This window comes from Nymphalis io, chromosome 7 (assembly GCF_905147045.1).
Source record: "Nymphalis io chromosome 7, ilAglIoxx1.1, whole genome shotgun sequence".
NCBI lineage: Eukaryota > Metazoa > Arthropoda > Insecta > Lepidoptera > Nymphalidae > Nymphalis > Nymphalis io.
Window position 1 is genome coordinate 10,198,938 of NC_065894.1, and position 20,795 is coordinate 10,219,732.

Below are 20,795 nucleotides of genomic sequence, written 5' to 3' on the forward strand. Positions count from 1 at the left end.
TAATTCATTTCGAGCTCGGTGGTGAAGGATCGTGAGGAAACCTCTCCCCAAAAGGAGTGGGGGCTTATGACATTTACAAGCTATTTCTTTACTTCACTGATTACTTGATTTAATATGAAATGTTTGTAATAAAAAATCAAAGCCGATTTAAAATACTCGCGAGACGCGGTCGTTTGACCAACAAGACCATCGGCCATAACTATAATGTAAATATGAAATTTGCAAACACTAAAACAATTTCTATCCATAAATTAATTAATTAAATCAAAAATATAATATACTTTATTCAAACAACATTTTGTAACGTAGATTCTCTAACACTCTTATAATATTATACAGAACTAGATTCCGTCCGCGATTTCACATGTATAAAGGGGGTGAGGGGGCAATTATTAGGTAAACCTTTTTTTTTGTACCCCCTAATAAAGTGTAAACAACATTTCATGATAATCGATTGACCTGTTAAGATATAAAATACGAAACAAACAAATAAGCAAACACACTTTCGCATTTATAATATTAATTAAAAAGTCATTATATTATGCCCTATATATTAATATTGTTGTAAAATGAACTTAAAATATATTCAATTTTTAAATATAATTTTTATTATTGTCATATTAACTTTCTTCTTAGCGGATGGTCTGAGGCTACTTGATAACAACGATGGACCAAATGAGATTTTTTCTCACGTAGCTTACATAAGAATTATATTTGAGAACTTTTGTTAGTATGACGGAAGTGTGAAAATCGTTTCTGTAAATATATACATTTCAAAGTTTACTTTTTATTTTTATTGTTGACAATTATATAAGACAAATCCGCCACAAATTGTGAATTGCTTGTACCAAACCTTCGTCTAAATGTCGATAAATAATTTGAATACAGAACAAACATGAAAACGTTAATACATACATAAAAGAAGGCACACAGGCTAATTGTAATCTGGTGGTATGTGACCACCTAATTCCATACATATTGGCGCTGTAATTTTTTATATTACCTTTTCCTTAAACAATCAATCCAACGTCAACTATGGAAACAGTTATTCAGTATATCTTATACCACTTGTATTTTTAATTACACTGGCTCATTCATAGTTTAAACATAACAATCTAAAGAATTATTCTTTTGTGGTAGAAAAACTATTAAGTGGGTGGTACGTATACAGGTGGACTCGTACAAAGTCCCATCAGAAATTGATTTTAAATGAAGGTTTCGATGTTTAAGTATATTTGTTAGCACGACAATAATAATCGAGGTGTGTTTTATACGCTAGTTGTTAAAATAACTGTTTCTGTTCATTGAACTTCAATTGTTTGCATGTTAATACGACACGAGCTTCGAAAATCAATACTTATGTAGGACAATTCGTGACTAAAACAATTACATTTCACTATTATTTCTTATAAATTAATTATAAAGTTAAAGAAACAGAAATATTGAAGTAGCAATTACTTTGAAATGTGCAACGTTTTTCGATGACCTCAAACCAAAAAAGACATCACACATCTTTACTCTCGGCCACGTACTATTGATGCCAAACGTGGATCACATTCGAAGTTGCTTGAAACCAATTCAGGTCAGTATCATGGTAAGGGACGAGTATATTATAAAAACAAAAAACATTTTTTTTTCAATTTATAAACTGATAGTGAGTAGCCGGGATATTTCTACAAATATAGATAATTTCAATTTTAGAACACGTTTAATTTTGAAAGTCTCAGGCCGCTGATAAAATTGAATGTTTAATTTTCGTATTCTATGCGATCATACTACTCAACTACTCAATGGAACACACCATACTTTGAAGTTGTTGCATGAAGATTTCTGGCATAGATATAGATAGTAAACTAACTACTAAAAAATAATTGTTTACAATAAAAAATAATAAAGGCATTGCAACGCATTCCTGTAATTAGCTAATTCATGTTAAAATATGTTTAAAATGAAAATGCCGTCAGGCAGTTCGCTTTAAAAATAACTTTAATTAGTTCTACACTAGTATTCTATTATATAATGGAAAACAACTGCTCGTTTTCTAAGAATATTTTTTTCCTTTATCGTGACATATGTGATATTGATATCGATATATTATAAATAACAATTTAAAATTGGAATTTTATTTATTGGACTTTTATAACAAGTTTAATTTTTTCAATAATAGATACTAAAACATTTCATATACTAAGTAGATATTTATTGTTGTTGTTGAATATAATATAAAACAAAATTAAGAAATATAAATTTAAAATAAAAACTGTTAAACAAAATCTTATAATAAAAAATCGAGTAATGAAAGCTATGAAAAAAGAAACAAAATCAATAAGAAAAAGACTAAGGCGTCAGTTTTTACAAAAGAAAATAATTAAAAAGCTGTCACGTTCAATTGAATAATTCAACTGTATACAAAAACAACGGCGGATTCAATTAAAATAACTCTCATTTTCTCCAACGGAACCAGAAAAACATCATACCTAACTTTAACTGTAAAGGATGTTAAACTGGAAATAATTCGCTTTCATCAAGATTGTGTCATAAGCATTTCTCAGAGCGACATTTGCAGTCTCTTGCATATTGCCTTATACGAAGATCTAAGACATCAGCAGCACTAATCAGTTAGCGCGTAATCGTTACGACAATTATGCGATCTGTATTACATTTAACTGATTCTGCGTTCACATGAACGCTTCTCACTTTTGTCCTAACGTGCTGAAACGTATCAAGCGTTAAAACTATGTACTCAGAGATTGTAGAATTCGATATTTCAAAATTAACACACTAGTGTGATTTAAGTAATGATTTTGAAAGAGACATGATTGCGAATAAACCGACTGTATTCTCGTTAATAAATAGAAAGTTTTATTATTCCAAGGTATTTTAATATAATTAATTCGTGTTTTAAAATGAATACGGTTAGATAAATAAAGAGATCAATGCTAAAATTATTGGCTAACTAAGCTAAGTTTACAGTGCTCGTAGCCCTGCATCTGAAGGAAATGCCTAAATCCGTGCATTCACACACGAAGGTCACAACAACCTCTTGTTAAGTAGTGCGTTAATTAACACATCAATCATAACGCTTAATTAAGTTAAAGCTAATTTTAGTATCAATTCTCAATGTCATAGATGTAAGAAGGGAGATACTTATAATAATTATTTTGTAAAACGTTAAACGTTCTATTTTGTTGTTAAAGTTTGTCATAAATATTGGTATAAGGAATCTATTATGGACTTGGTAATAAAAATCACATTAATCCGATGGCCTGAAGTATTAAGCTTAACATCCTGTTAACATTACTTGGAATAACCTTTTTGTACCAAAACTAAATTGACTAGATAAAATTGTAAAGTTAATAAGGTTGATTGATGATGATTATGTTTTTTTTAAATTAATGACTGTCAAATATAAACAAGGAAAAGCAAGTTGCCTTCCGTAAAAGTTATGACAACAACAACGGACATTTTTCGAAGATGTTTTGTATTTTAAAGAATTACAAAATATGTATTCTTTGATATTTTTATGATATGACATCAGTTCCTTATTAGCTGAACAATATATAAAACCCAACGTGCAGTGCAAAACAGATCGTCTTTTGTTTTATGAAATCTTAGCAACTTTTAACATTGAACTATCAACTAATTCTAATAAAGAAAAAAACATTTGAATTTTGACGAATCTGATCATAAGTCAAACGAATCGAATTTTCAAATTTTGATTAATTATCATAATAGCTGAATAACAGACGCGATAAGTGGAATTGATTGTGGCCTTTGACATAAAATGGCTAACATAACCTGAAACACCTCAAGTTCTATAATGTATAAACTTTGAAGGACAGTATGACAGCATAGTTGTGAATAATGAATCGCTCTGTGGATAAAATATATCTTTATTTCTAAGTATTTCAGTACCTTCTCGTAATCACCAAGAATAAAATAAATCTTAGAATACACAATCAATTTAATTGACTTCAACTTAACTGGTGGACAATAAAGTATAAATTAATAAGGTTTTGTAGTCAGGAAAAAAAAACCTCTCTTCATTTATTAGTATTGACATTTATAGTAATATTTTACGCAGACATAACGCAGTACTGTTGAGCAAATATAACTGCATCTCAAAGTGTGACAAGCAGTCGCAAAGTATGCGGAAGTATCGAGCAAGTGGAGCAAGCGAAGTGTCCCTGCGAAGATAAAGATAGGCGACAATCGAGAATGTCTGATTGACTTACATCGTTTTATTTATAATAAAGTATGTATAATACCAATTAACGTACCTACAACAAAACTTGAATAAAGAACTGTTTTTTTTTTTTACTTTTTTTATATGAAAAGATGACAAAGGTCTTATTTATAAATTATAAGTTTATTAAAACTATATGTGATACTTGTTCAAAATTGTTACGCTAACTACTTATACGTCTTAAAATTTAATACAGATTAAAATAAATGATGATACAAATTACTTATAAACAACGCAAGAAAGCTTGAACCAATGAGTCGTAAGGTATTTTTTTTCGCATATATGAATATTGAGATATTAAATTTTCTAAGATATTTGCAGACTTTTTGGTGCTTATCTACGAATCGTGATATAATATCGAGGAAATGCATAATTTAGATGTATCTAGTTCAAATATTAATTATTAATATAATTTCACAGTTACTAAATCACGATAGTTCCTTAAACGTTTGCGAAGGCCATAAATTTAAAAAATAATATTTAAATTTCGATTTCTATTCTTTTTTCTTCTCACTTTTTTTATATACAATTTAATCAAAAAAACAACATACATTACAATATGTTTAATATAATCAGACGTACAATACATAAACAGAACCACAAAGGTCAGTCGTGACGGTGAACGGGAGCAGAAATTCTCGGTATGTACAGCATCAATCAAACGACAAACGAACACACTTATATAATCATGTTTTTGTTAATGTGATCAATACAATAATACCATATGATTAAAAGGGCATAATGGTGTTTATTTTTATGTGTGTGAGTTTGTGAAAAAAGCCGAGATGGCCCAGTGGTAAGAATGCGTGACTCTTTACCGAATTGAATTTTCATGTGCTTAATTTGTTATTATAATTTATCTCGTGCTTAACGGAGAAGGAAAACATTGTGAGGAAACCATGTGTCGAATTTCACTGAAATTCTGCCACGTGTATTCCACCAACCCGCATTGGAGCAGCGTGGTGGAATAAGCTCCAAACCTTCTCCTCAAAAAGGGACAGGAGACCTTAGCCCAGAAGTGGGACATTCACAGGCTGTTACTGTTACTTTTTTATAAAAAGCAAACGGAATGAAATACAAAAAATAAGATATATTGCACGAGCTCACATCGGCATATGCTAAAGAAATAAAACACCCATATAAAAATGCAGTTTCTTTCAAAGAATTTACGCTGTATATAAATAAAGCAAAAGATAAAGGTGTGATAGTAATGCGTCCGTCAAACAAAGTAATCTCACTATCTTATTATCAAGATGTTCCGGAGAGTCTTATGTAAACATCATTTTACCCAGACTGCAACGTCTTGAGACATGAATACTGAAACATTTATCCAAATTACAACTTAATTTTAATCAAGACTAGTTGTGTTTTTGTATATATTACTTATTGTAGTATCGTCTTCCTCATACTTTAAAATCGTTTTATTTTTCATTCAGTCTAGATCGAAACGATAAGACATTTTAAGACAAACGTATTTTAATTGCCATGTATTAATAAATAATACGATGTTCACGGATTGAAGAATCCTTGAAGAAACTCTATTCGTTGTATGGAAGTTGATTCTTGTATCGCTATTACATGAACTATATATTACCGATTTGATATAAAAGAAGATGTAGCCTCATCAAATGGAAATTATGATAAACAAACATTTCACTGGAAACAAACAGTAAAATCGAATCTTAAGCTTAACAACATAATTCAAAGGCTTACATTAGTTACAGCAAATGGACCAACTAATTCTTATTTGACACCAAAGTAACACTAAGATTTATGTTTAAAAAATGATTCATATTTATGGTTATAATATAGATGTTAAAAGATATCAATGGTATTATTTAGACTTACAAGCACGAATAATAAAATTGTAGGCACAAACGCATTACTGGTATAGCGGCAAATATCATAAATGTAGTTAATAATAATAATAAAATAACTTTATTCACCAAAAAGAAACAAAGACAAAAAAAAATTAAGGTACAAAACCATAAAAAAAGAGTTAACGATATCATATTTCATAATTTGGTGAAAAGGTCGTAGTCTCAGCTAGGCTGCTTTTCAGTCTACGCCTTGTACATATGCTGCCAACACAAATGCTACATTCAGTGCAGTAAAAGAAGATAAAATTACTTAAATAATAAAAGTTAATACATTGTTATAACATGCCGAATAGGCTAAAATAAAAGAAAACATGCAAGCATTTCTAAAACAGTGAGTTAAAACTAACTAGTTCGCTTAGTCTTAAATATTTGAAATGTTTTCATAAAAGAAAGGATCGTATAAAAAGGGAAACATGATTAAGCATTTACTTTTAAAGCGTAGTTTCCTTTTATAAACAATAAGATAAGAATTTATGTCGCATTATCTTAAATCGGAAGGCAAAGGTAGCAAAGCAAGCAAGTCTCATCAAGTAAAAGCATTATGACATCTTAATAAACATAAAAGAAATCAAAGTTAATGTTACAGTAGATTTCAAATCTTAAACTGATGAAGGTTCCAAAAAAATTTTGAAAGTCAAATACCATGATGACACTGCGAAGCTTAATTTGAATATGACACATTTTTTTGGTGACAGTTCGGGTTTTAGTACGTCTTGATAAGACTTATGAGAGAGATAAATGTATTTCTTAATTTTAGAATAGATTATTATTCAAATCAAATATTTTTTTTTTCAAATAAGTTTTACAATAAAAATTAATTTGCGTAATTATTAAGCAAGTCCACTGTAATTAAGACACGTTTTGTCTTAAGAATTTTATTGTCGTTTGGATCCTGACTGGATGAAAAATAAAACGATTTTAATGTATTATGGAAAAGATACAAAAAACATCTATTGATACTTTTTCGTTTTGCTTCGTTATTGATTATATGATAACTTTCAGATAATTACAAATATAAAAGCTTGTTTGTTTTGGAAATTATTTAGATCATTAATTTATTTATTGCGTAACAGCCTGTGAATGTCCCACTGCTGGGCTAAAGGCCTCCTCTCCTCTTTTTGAGGAGAAGGTTTGGAGCTTATTCCACCACGCTGCTCCAATGCGGGTTGGTAGAATTCACATGTGGCAGAATTTCAGTGAAATTAGACACATGCAGGTTTCCTCACGATGTTTTCCTTCACCGTAAAGCACGAGATGAATTATAATCACAAATTAAGCACATGAAAACTCAGTGGTGCTTGCCCGGGTTTGAACCCACGATCATCGGTTAAGATTCACGCGTTCTTACCACAGGGCCATCTCGGCTTCAATTTATTTATTATGAGTGTCAATTTATCTAGGTGAGGTTTATTTATATCTTTATGTTGGATAAAATAAACGCGATGTAATTGTATATGCAGTCAAATGTTATGAAACAACGGATTCGTGTTATTATTTTTAATGTCTTCTCCTCGATGGCGTCTCATCACGATATTGTAAGTATGACGAGAAACTTTTTCACTTCTCATCGTCACTGCTACCATACGAATCTTATTTAAAAAACACATAAAAAAGTAAAAGTAACAGCATATAAATGTCCCACTTCTGAAATGAGGTAAGACTTCCTGTTCTTTTCGAGGATTAGGTTTATAACTGTCAATGTTGTTTGGTACATACAAGTGCCAGATTTTCATCCGACACATACAGGTTTCTTCACGATGTTCGCCTTCAGCAAGAAACACGAGATGAATTATAAAAAAAATTAAGCACTTGAAAGTACAGCGGTGGTCGCCTGGGTGTGAACCCGCAATCTTTGCTTAAGATTCACGTGTTCTAGCTAGTAGGCCACTTCGGCTCGAACACACCATACCTTCACATACTAAATTGACTTAAAGGTCGTTATAAGATGAAAAAATATTTATTATTTCTGAATAGATGTATTAAACCGTTTTCCGTTTCATTATCAACTATAATATTAAATGCAATTAATTAAAACACACCAACATTACAGCGCGTGTCGTTAAGAATAGTCATTTGAAACGATACTACTTTGTAATTAAAATGAATTGGAAATAGAATCGTTTAAAGATATGAGCTAAGTGCCTAAACACGCCAACTTAACTGTCATATATTTTCTTAAAGTCACTTTGATCGAAAAAATATTAGTTTTATGTCATTCATGTTCAAAGTTTCTAAACTAAGCTTTGATGAAACTCAAAATATTGCTATCACTTTGTCGCCTACAAGTGAGAAAAAAACCTGTCAGCAGTTGAAGCTTTAATGTATTTTTTTATGTTTATTTGGAGCGTATCGTTAGTGTAAAATAAATATCTACTTACCACATTGATCTTTCCGAGTATATGACTTATCTGGTCCTTGCTGCACATTTTAAAATCGATGGTGTTTTCACTCACAATCACTACTACGTCATCAGTCACTTATGCCTCTCGAAGATGTCATTCTCAGTCTTTGAATCAATTATGAATGCTTTCTTTCATTTTCCTTTAACTATTCCTTTTGGAGGTCACGATGTTTAATCAAATATCTCAAAATATTTTATTTAAAAGTTTTCGACTTTATTATTCAGGAATATGTTATGATATAGGTACTATGACTTATTTAGTTTTGACAACTGTTAACCATTAATAAATATGTAAATATAATAGCAAACAAAATGCTTTATTGTACTTTCCAACAAGAATTTGATTCCACCCAATTCCGAAGCGGTTAGAGTAAAATTAAGTTAATTTTGGCTAGACGGGGCCCTTCAGGTGGCGATGTCCCTAGGTCGGTATGCCTAGGCAAAAATCGGAGCTGTGTACGTTACAGAACAAACCTTGGGGAGTTAAATGTTAATCAATTTTGTATATTAGCTATGAGACCTTAATGATATAGATAGGTAATAACAATATGTCAACCGTTATAATTACAAACAAAACAGACATTACGAAATAATTAGGAATGTTGGCGTCAAGGTATCAGGTATGGGCTAGATGCTAACGATCAATATCGCCACCTGATTGTAAATTTAAATTGTTTTATTATTACCATTAAGTTACGACAGCTAGAGTATTGGTTGTTACCGTCGAATAAATTGCCAACCTAGCCCACACACTTACCGAACTCTGTGACTTGATTATCTCTAAGTTTTCATTAACTGTTTAATTTGTATTTGCAATTCAAAACGTTTGATATAAATCTTGTATAGGCGCGTGGACCGTTGACATCGATCTGCTTTTCACGTTTTAAGAATAAACTTGTTTACGGGCGTGATTAGTGAAACAATGCTGTTTCTTTTTCTTTCGAATGTCAAATCAATGATAACAGAAAGAGAAAAAATCAGTAACCAGTAAATCTTAGCAACGTTTATTAGTAAGGTTGATCGACCGTACCGATTAGATACAGCTGTTAATATTAGATTTGAAAAATAAAACGAAAATCTTTTGACCCACAATCTATATAACATACGTATTAAAATTTTCTTTGAATATTAATATCATTCAGCCAAATTGTGCTAATCAGATTTAAGTATGGTATATGCATACAACTATTGTGACAGTTGATATTAAGTAAGCGGGCTTTGTATGTAGTCGATACGATCATACCGAAAGATATATTTCATGTGTGAGTTTTTTATACAATATACTAGGATAGGAACACACAAGCAATTATGCATTTTGGATTGTAAATGGTTTTCAAAACCCATTGAGACTGGCACTGTTAAATATCGCTTATGAAAAAATTTTAATTGATTAATTGAATGCTGCTTGTTATATTGACCTATGCGATTTTTACACCAATCCAAACCAAAAAACCACCTTTTTATTTTTAATACAAATAAAATGTGATTGAGTAAATCAAATCAATAAAGTAAAAATTACATAAACTCGCAGAAAAAAACGTTTATATAAACATGTCGGAACAAGTTATCGTAATAAGATTTGCATGTTTTCTAAATAGTTTTAGTGAAATCGTAGATTTAATTGTTTTACATCCCTGTTTTGTTAACATGAACAATAATAATTTATAAGCTGTCAAACATGTTTGTCTATGAAGAAAGATTAACAGACTAAATCATCATCTATGAGATACTGGATTGAATTTACACATTAAAAAATGTCATATATATATTTTATATATTGAATATATGTTAGTATGTTCCGGTCCAAAGGGTAAGTAAGTCAAGTTTGATCCAACATCTCTACGCCGATCCAAAGGATCAAATCGTTCGGAAATTCGAGCCGTTTCACCTTTAATGCCGTCGCATAAATCGTCATTAAGACGAAACGATTCAGTTTGCAAAATATGACCTAAACTAATTAATATAAAGGCTACTTTTATTTACACCATTATATTGCAATAAACGAAGGCTGTGACACTTTCATTTTCTATATATATAATTATATTACATTCATATGAACTATACGCATATATGTATAATTGACGCAAAACGAAGCAGTCGGTACGTAACGAGCAATTGCTGATAATATTAGCTCTGCATATAGAAATAATAGGCATGACTTAACAATGCAATGGTTAACTAACATTAACCTATAAAAGTACTAAACAGTAGGCGAGCCAAACACGTTGCGCATTGTATAGTAGTGAATTAATATCCATATCTTTAGTTACTTTCTAAGTTGTTTTGTTAAATTCGTTAAGTAAACATTAATAAGTTATTCAAAGTTGAACGTATGTATGTATCAATTGCCAACATTGTGTGGACGTCCGAGTCATAGCGATTGATGTGCCGACTTAGTTTATGAATATTAATGAAAGGTCCCGAGGTCAAGAGAAAAGCCGGTATCATACCTAAACTAAAGCCACTTTCGTTCCGAACATAGTTTTCTATCATGAATTATAGCACGGCGAATAAATGTTATGGTATAAATTTTAGAAATAAAAAAACGACGCAAAAATTTATACCTATGGATACATAGACGGAACTAATATTAATTTGTTCGCATATCATATAAATATTAGCTACATCGATTTTGTCCGATTGTAAAGAAAATATTTATGGCGAGATTTACTTCATAATATAGCTTTATACATTTGCTCACTATGTTTATCAATATATTAAACTACTCCAAATAAGAAAAAAAAAAAGTATCAACAATTTTCACATTTCACTAATAAGAATATTGTTACAATAAAAATTAAAAATCATTTAGTAGTATAATTAGTTTGTTTTTAAATAAGGAATCAGGTGAAAAAATTTACCTAGTATTGTCATCAGTCCCAAATGTGTGTTAAATTTCAAATCTATCGATTCGAAGGAAAAATTTTCAATCGACTTTCAATCGACCACGCACTATAACCGGTGATGTTAAACAAAAGCTTGTAATTAAGGCACAGAGTATAATAAATAAAGGGTATAATAAGTAAATAGTTTATTTTAAAACCTACTTGATATTTACGAATATGTAAACAAAATTATACGAGTCATTGTCTTGTAACGATTAAAATTAACTAACGCTATTAAATTACGCGCTATTACAAGCCGAGATGGCCCAGTGGTAAGAACGCGTGAATCTTAACCGATGATCGTGGGTTCAAACCCGGGCAAGCACCACTGAATTTTCATGTGCTTAATTTGTGATTATAATTCATCTCGTGCTTTACGGTGAGGTTAAACATCGTGAGGAAACCTGCATGTGTCTAATTTCACTGAAATTCTGCCACATGTGAATTCTACCAACCCGCATTGGAGCAGCGTGGTGGAATAAGCTCCAAACCTTCTCCTCAAAAAGAGGAGAGGAGGCCTTTAGCCCAGCAGTGGGACATTCACAGGCTGTTACGGATTACGGATTAGATTATGCCGTCATATCGACCGCGTCGATACCTTCTTGTTTTTTTTAAGCTGTAAATCGCATTGGCGCCTAACTTTCGACTTGTTTACATTCCAAAGAAAACGAGAGTGGTTCTATTAGCTTCAATCATTATCACCTGTATTGCTATTGATTTAAGGTTCAAAATTAACAATAGCATTTCTGCTATCAGTGACCATTGATTTTTACGGTGTGCAATTTCATGCCTTTTTGGTAGTGCTCAAATTAATAACTATTGAAGAATCGCTTTCACATAAAAAAAATCCTAACAATAGTGTTCATTTAATAAACCTGTGTGAAGATTATGTAATTTATATTTCTTGCGTAATTTTATCATATCTTTTTTATTATTATTATATGTCTGTATTACAAGTAAGTATTTTAATATGAAGCTGAATAAAACAAATTAATTAAAATTATGAACACTTTCAGGGACAGTCCACTAGACAATGGCATAAATAATTATAATAATTACTATAGTCGTTAACTGTCCCAGAAAGTGGTAATTAATATAAAAATTGCTCCTGAAAATTATTTATACATTTATTTATTTATGAAAACGTTAAGTCTTCGTTATTAAAATATTTTAAAATTTTCATTATTTTACTGCTATATTCTTTTTTTAAGGATCGTTGTTATTTTCGAATGTTTTATGTTTTCACACAGTACGTGTACAAAAGGGCTAAAATTTAAGATGTGACTTCGGGGTATTTACTCCAAATATCAACCCAGATCTCGTTTAGTATCACTCAAATTCGTTCTTTAATACGAATGAACTACATATGAAGATTTATAGCGTAACCCTCGTGTCTATCGACGGAACCAGTAGGTGCCGCAGAACTCGCTTTAGGAATCGCTGTTCTAGAACATTTCAAAACGGCAGAAACGTGGAGCACATTTGATACACGAGCCTAGTGTATGTATCAAGCCGAACATTATCATCACCGTGCCATCTAATATATTCTCACCATCTTATTCCTATTTTTACATACCATAAAATTACCCTTTACAAGCCTAGTTTTGCAACAGTTTCTAGAATATTCCATTTACGTCACATTCATTTTTATTTTATTATTATTCTATTAAAATCGTAGTAAAAGAAGAAAAGTTATTTTCTACATTGTTTTGTGTTACATAAACATTACAGCGTTCTCACGTTTTATACTAAATTCATATTTTAAGCAAAGTTCCCATGAAGGTATAACTTTTATACATTAATCTCTTCACTTGCTTTCACTATGACATAATTTTAAGATAATTGATGAAAAATAATGAACTTAAAGCATCGCTTTAGAGAGATTTCTAATTCTGGTTCGAATAGAATAATTAAGTCTTCATCTGTCTTTATTTTTATAAAATTGGAAGTCGGCTGGATCAGCTGGTGGCAAGTGGTCACCATCGCCCGAATGCATTGGCACTGTAAGAAAATTTTAACCGTTCCTTATATCACCAATGCGTCACCTTGGAAACTAAGGAGCTATGCTCCCTTGTTTCTGTTGTGACACTTCTTTCACCCTTCAAACCGGATCACAACAATACAAAGTATTGCTATTTAGCGGTCGATTATCTGATACTATACAACCCGCGACTACTAGCACCTAAGATTACTAACGTTTCCTTTAAAACTACGAAATATTACAACTAATTGAACCATAAATATTCATATTATTATTCGATTGCATGTTCGAGCCGGGCGGGTCAAATATTTATTATAAAATTAAGTCAAACCCTAATAGACCAGCATTAAAAACTAAAAAAATATTAACTCCATTCAAATATTTTAGACAATTGTACAATAGCGTAATGAAGCAACAAAAATTTCTCGCGGTACGAACAATTTCCTTATGTCCAAACCTGAGTTGTTGTAACTGAATTACACCACTTATTTGTAAACTGAGCTGCACTAGTAAGCTTCAATGGGAGGTCCGTTGATTTATACGTTCTATTTATTAATATAATAATATAATACATTATATAATTTTATCGCATTAACTATAATATACAGATAATTTTATTACATTTCGTCAAAGAAGCATCAAACAGTCGTGTTTGGTATGTTGGGCCAATGTATTTCACATTTTCTATTGACACAGAACTCATAGAGACCAATATAAATTAACTACGGTTAAATAAACCAAAAGGTAACAGTAAAATAACGTTCTGTAAATACCCCACTGCTGGTCTATTGCACATTTTCAACGCCAAGCTCGAGACGAATTATAAACAAATTAAGCAAATGGAAATTTAGTAATGCTTGCCAGGTTTTGAAGTCGGAATCATCATTAAGGTTCCCATCTTTCCAAATTACATATATCAAAACATATATTTTTTTAATCTTTTCACATCGCCGGTCGAGCCTGTATCTCTTTATATCACAAACTTCAATAAATCCGGAACTTATGTGTAGAAACACGAATGCTCACCGACGAACACTTAAATTGTTCTCGTAAATGTATAGCGCGGTGTTGCATATCGCTATTCGTGTACCGTGGAAGTGAGAGAACTTATCGCTAATGAAATATCCGACAAATTGTCTTAGTAATTAGCTAACACGCTGATCATACGTACTACTTTCATATTTCATACTCAATTACATACTTAACATGCTACATTTAAACGGTGGTAGAACCGAGACGGCTGAATGGATATATTGGATCTTAATCGAAGGTTGCGGTTATTGACTTAAATTTGGTTTAAAAATCATCTCGTGCTATACGGTTGTAGAGATCATCAAAAAAGCTGATAGAGATTTGAGACATACCTGTAGGTTACTCCAACCACAATAATAATTAATTTTGATAAAATATCTCCTCAAAGATATTGTAACTATCGCCTACTCAAATAAGCTATCATCAGGCACAAACGGTTTGAGAAATACAATTCCATCGGGAACTGTAATTAATCAATAGCGGAGAGGACCACTTAAGAATTGCGATTGTGAGCGCACTGACAATGTAGGGCTTGGATCTTTTCCTAATGAGCGGAGTTAAGCTCGCATCATTTGCCATTGAACAATGAACGTGTATATATTTACACCCTATGTTAAAAACAATTATACTGATAAAATAAATGCCTAATAAATTAAAATAAAATAAAAGAATGTAGTTTATAGCGATAATGTCAACTCAAAAGATTAATAGGAATTGAATCAAAATTTAATTGTAAAATATGCAATACAAAATCAAAATTCAATTATAGCACATATAAAAATTACAAAAATAAATTAATTTAATAAAAAACAAACTTATTTATGGCAAAATATTATATATATTTATATAAAATAAATTAAAAAAAAAACTTTTCAAAAACAACTTAATTCTGTTAAGTGGAACTAGTTCAAAATGCTCTAATCACATTTTAAATACAAAATCGAAATGCAAATACATAGTACATAAACATTTCAAAAGTATTAATACATTATATTAGAATCTGTAATATTACAAAGACTACGCAATCTTATGAAGCGCATAAATCATAAAGCGAAATAATGGAGCAATCAGAACGTCTGTGGTACAAATTGTGACAAAACGGTTATAATGTAGGAACTGACGTGTAAATGAAGAGTAAAATTGCAATGTTGCATGTATCTCACGAATGTGACGCAACCCGTTTCATTTCGGAACGAGATAATAGACCACATGAATGGATTACGGACACCATTTTCAAAAAAATAAAAAAAAGTACTAACAGTAATTTGCGTCACGTACCTACACAATTAGGAAACCAATGCAAGATTATTACGTCAAATAAATTATATTTGCGGGTATATATGTATACGATCGTAATCGTATCGCATATGATATTGCGTATGTTTTGACAAAATACTTATAGATTTTATTATATTGCCTGAGCATTTAAACTTTACCTCTATTACACAGAACATTTCATATAATAATTTTAATTTTCTACTTACAAATATATAAATTAATTTCTGTTATTATGCACGTTAATTACATTTCCCTTGAGTATATATATAAGTATATAACTTTATTTCTTCACAGAAAATTGCACGGATCGTTTGATTAAATATTAGCTTAGTGCATACGAATGCGACCTTATCTTACTAACCTTTTGAATCGGTTAATGTACAAATTATAAATGTATAAAAAACCAAGAACAATGCATTAATGATACGAAACAATTCTCAAGCTAAAGTTTAATTCAAATTAAATAAAATGAATAAATAAGTACATTCGAAAAAATTAAAAGCAAAATTTAAAACTACTTTAAATAACTAATTAAGTCAGCATACGAAGAAAATGTTATTTTATTATTTTTAAATTCTACCTACATTTAACGTTTTAAATAATAAAAATATAACATTAAATAATTAAAAACAATAATATTCAATTTAATTATAATAATTAATGAATACAATTAACAAATATAATAAATCTATCAAATCTAAATTGAATTCATACCATGTTAATTCCTGGAGTAGGTCACCAGAATGTTCCAAGCGCAAATAACAGTCATTTATTTCAAAAATGGAATATAAATCACGGTGCAATTATTATTATTATTTCCATGAACTGACTTTTGAATAAAACCTTTTTAAAATGTACAACGTCACCACCACAAGTCGTTCTGTCATTTAACAATTTTCTGAGGTAAACGAAGGGATCTTGTCATTTAAATCATGTTAAAAAAAATTACAAAGGTCAACGAGTTCGTAAAATTAAATTTTGAACAAAAGCTTATATTTTCCTTTTTAATATAAAAAATTACATGTTCAAAAGCGATAACTTTTATTGTGTTTATTTTCTATTGTTTTTATTATTTGTAATTGCCATCATGTGTGAGGATTTGCCGAACTTAAAACAAAAATGTGATATTTTGAATCTGTGGTATAGAATGAACAAACTATATAAAAACTATTTATTTTATAGTGCAATAAAAACTTATAATATACGACTGATATGGATCGAAATGGCGCAAATTTTAATATATATTGAAATCAATTGAGAAAGTACGTAAAATTATAATCACAGATACACTGGTTAATGCATAAATAAATAAACAAGTATCAAGATCGAAGCCAGCTATGCAAAGTAATGATAAACATTAATCGCGACACTTTTCTCATTTGTTTCACACAAAGGTCGCCGGCTCGAAACTTGATCGGAAACTTTTTTCTAGGTTAAATTCATATTTTCATTCATAATCGAAGCCTTAAAAGTATATTCATATTTCAAAAAATAAAACACCGAAGATCCTTTGTTTCAAAGGGTCTAATAATTACCTGGACATTATTTAAGAAAAATCGAGACCTCGAAAAGAAATGTCACAAATCACTTGCACCTCACAATTTCGCGGTTAAATTTTTGATTCGATCGAATCGTTCGTTAGTGTGCCTTTCATCGTGTGAACGCGCGACTCGGACAGTACGCGGCAGGTGACTGAGGGAGCAAGAGGCTTTGCGGCGAGTGGGCGATGGGCGATACGCGTCTAGGCAGCGGTGTATGCAGTTCCAAGTAGGTAGCGATGTCGCTGTATGCCAGAGAAAAGTTAGAAAACAATCATTGCTTACCTTACCGGGTTCCGATCTTTTAATTTTATTGACATTGTTGATTGAATGTTAATTCAGTAATTACCTGTGGAAGAAAGAAACGCTTTATTTTTATTACAATCGAAACTGGTAAAGGTTTATATTACGCTGATTATCCTACTTAATGTAATCCGTGTTAAATACTCTTAGTGAGTGTTATATTTCAGTAGAAACGAAACAAAGCCTGACTTAGACTTTAAATAAGACGACTGAAAGACGAGAAGCGTCTTGTGTTCATTGTTTTGGTTTAGCATGCGGTTGAAAAAATTATAAATTCAATACACATAAAAAACCTACATATATTATTTCGACTCCTATAGTATAAATTATTATGCTACAAATTACAATAAAAACTTGTACAAACAATGAGCAAATTAAAAAAATATATAAAATAACCGGACGTTATTTGTTTTCCTAGTTCATAGCAGTCTGGTTTAACGAACATCAAAAAAAAAGTAATTACTTAATACGAAATAAATGCTAATTTTATATCAGGTTAATTATTATGCTATGTTAGATTTTGACTGAATCGAGATAGCATATTGGTTAGATCACGAGAATCTTAACCAAAGTGTGCGAATTCAAATACGCTCAATCAACGCTGAATTTCCATATATTTATTTTTTATAATTCATGCATGCATAAAACATGTACATGTTGTATTGAAACTCCGACACATGTGTAATTAAATCTCAAGACGAAAGGGTTACCCAGAAGTTAAACATTTACAGACTTTTGTGTACTTAGTAAAGAAAAAATTTATTTTTAGTTCAGATATTCATTGATAATTTCTACAATGGCTTTACTTGTATTAACATCTTACTTAGTAAACATTACTTAGCGGCTGTTTAGTTAAACATTGTTTTCGCTCTTTCTTACATCATTGATTTGACATTGGAAAGAAAAAGACACAGCATTGTCTATTTATAATCCACTTATAATAAATATTTATAAGTAATATTTATTTTGATGTTAAATTAATTAGTATTTTTCATAACACACTAGTATTGAGGAACTGGACTAATATAATAACAGTAACAATATTTAAATCAGGTATACAAACCGTTACCGCGTGTAACTTTGTTTATTTTGGGATATAAGCAGATAATATGACTTTCAATCAAGATAAACGTAATACAGACATCATATTTTCTGATAACGTTCACGGTCATTGTTCTACGTAGCATCGGAAGTTTCTTCAATGTTCTTTTAGTTAATAGTTAACTAAATACACATCATTTTTTTTTTAAATATCCATAGCCTCTCGCACTCTATCTAATGTACGTTAATGTTACTATGCCAGATACCTTCAAGCAAGTTCCAACGCCATAGAATACGCATAATAACAATTATTTATTTATAAAAGTTTGCTTATTATTACCAAAATATATTATTTAGTATTCATATCTAAATGTTAAATAAAAAACAATTAATATGATCATTTGTAACACACTTATATGCACATGAATACCTCTGAGAATGGAAAGTAATATAATATACATTTCTTTATTATTAATATCAATATAATATCAACCGGTTTGGAAATGAAATCCAACTAAGAAAACCTGACGTTCAGCGGGTTTTTTTTTTCAATCCAGAGGAGAAATTAAGACTTTTTTATATATTTTATTTGGGAGCGCGATCATTGCTTTTTTTATTATTCTGACTGACATTTCGACAGACGATGCACCTGTCGCAGTCCCAAGCTGTCTGGGAGCTCCTATATTTGATATATAGTGTATAATATACATATATTACATCGAGAAAGTTTAAAGTGTAGTTTGTGCAATAAATAGAGTAGATACCATCCTCTCATAAGATTTTCTACCGATAAATAGCAATACTGTTAATAATATAAATATTGTTGTATTCCGGTTTGAAAAGTAAGCCAGTGTAATTACCGGAACAAGGGACATAATGTCCTAGTTCCCAAAGTATAAGAAAAGGTTAATATTTTTTACAGAACCAATGTCTTTTAGCGATGGTGACCACTTACCATCAGGTGGCCCATTTGCACGTCCGTCTACTTATTTAATAAAAAAAGACATACGCTATTTAAAATATGATCTATTGTTGATGATTTCGTTTTATCTTGACTTCAACTAAAGTTATTTGACAGAAAAACATATTTTTTATCCTTTTTAGCTCCTTTATAAAAACAAAATGAGATATTAATACTTATAGACCAATCATTTTTATGTAAATCCAAACTTTTCTCTTACTCTGTTTCTAACATAAACACTATTCACATTTTCTTATACGTTTAGTTTACCTTATGTAATGGAGTTATAAAAAAAATAAGACAATAGGTTTTTTTTTTTTATAGAATAGGAAGGCGGACGAGCATATGGGCCACCTGATGGTAAGTGGTCACCAACGCTCTTAGACATTAGCATTGTAAGAAATGTCAACCATCGCTTACATATCCAATGCGCCACCAACCTTGGGAACTAAGATTTTATGTCCCTTGTGCCTGTAATTACACTGGCTCACTCACCCTTCAAACCGGAACACAACAATATCAAGTATTGCTGTTTTGCGGTAGAATATCTGATGAGTGGGTTGTACCTACCCAGACGAGCTTGCACAAAGCCCTACCACCAGTAATTAAAGGTTAAACTTATTAGCTAGATAAGCATCCTGCGCATGCAAATTGAAACAACGCTCGAAAGACAAACATATCGTATTAGCTTTTAGATAATGTTGTCATTTTTATTATCACTATAACATTGATTTTTATTTGTGTCCGTCAGTACACCAAATTTCGATTTTTATACAAGAGATGCATCTATCTCCCAACCACGAATCACTACATAGATTTTTAACGAATAGATAATACTGCTTACTCCCGAATCAATAGAGGGATTAAAATATGAATGAAACAAGATCTCCGTTGTTTCGGATGGAGATGAAACAAGGGAGATCTTGTTTCATCTCCATCGTTTACACAACTTATTAAAGACCAAACAATACAATATGTACTCAAAATTATATCAGCCTAAGTAAAAAATATACTTAGTTGAAATAAACAAAGCGCTTTTGAGAACAAGAACTTATGAAACGTCATCTTACAAATATTATAAAACTATCAACGTTTTAGAATTAGTTTATTTGATAATATATAAAAAGTGTCATTCTGTAATATCTCCCATGCATGCTACATAATAAATACATGCGAACGTTATACATACATCCAATGTTATGCCTATTATTGAATAAATTTATCAAACTGTATTGATAATTTTAAATAA

General features: G+C 30.6%; 1 protein-coding gene across 7 annotated transcripts in view; it reads right to left on the reverse strand.

Annotated features, from left to right (window-relative positions):
* LOC126769437 (disheveled-associated activator of morphogenesis 1) overlaps window positions 1–20,795 on the reverse strand; it is a 121,083-nt gene that overhangs the window by 58,117 nt on the left and 42,171 nt on the right. Inside the window, exons 1-2 of one of the 7 annotated variants that reach the window (XM_050488239.1) lie at window positions 17,239–17,405; window positions 8,505–8,797 (exon numbers count right to left, since the gene is read on the reverse strand). The exons of 1 other annotated variant lie outside the window; for it this stretch is intronic. In XM_050488239.1, coding sequence (XP_050344196.1) covers window positions 8,505–8,552 — 48 coding nt within the window. In that variant the 5' untranslated portion in view covers window positions 8,553–8,797; window positions 17,239–17,405. Of the gene's footprint in view, window positions 1–8,504; window positions 8,798–17,238; window positions 17,406–20,795 lie in introns of those variants that run through there. 5 more of the 7 variants (XM_050488235.1, XM_050488236.1, XM_050488233.1 and 2 more) reach the window with 5 other exon arrangements.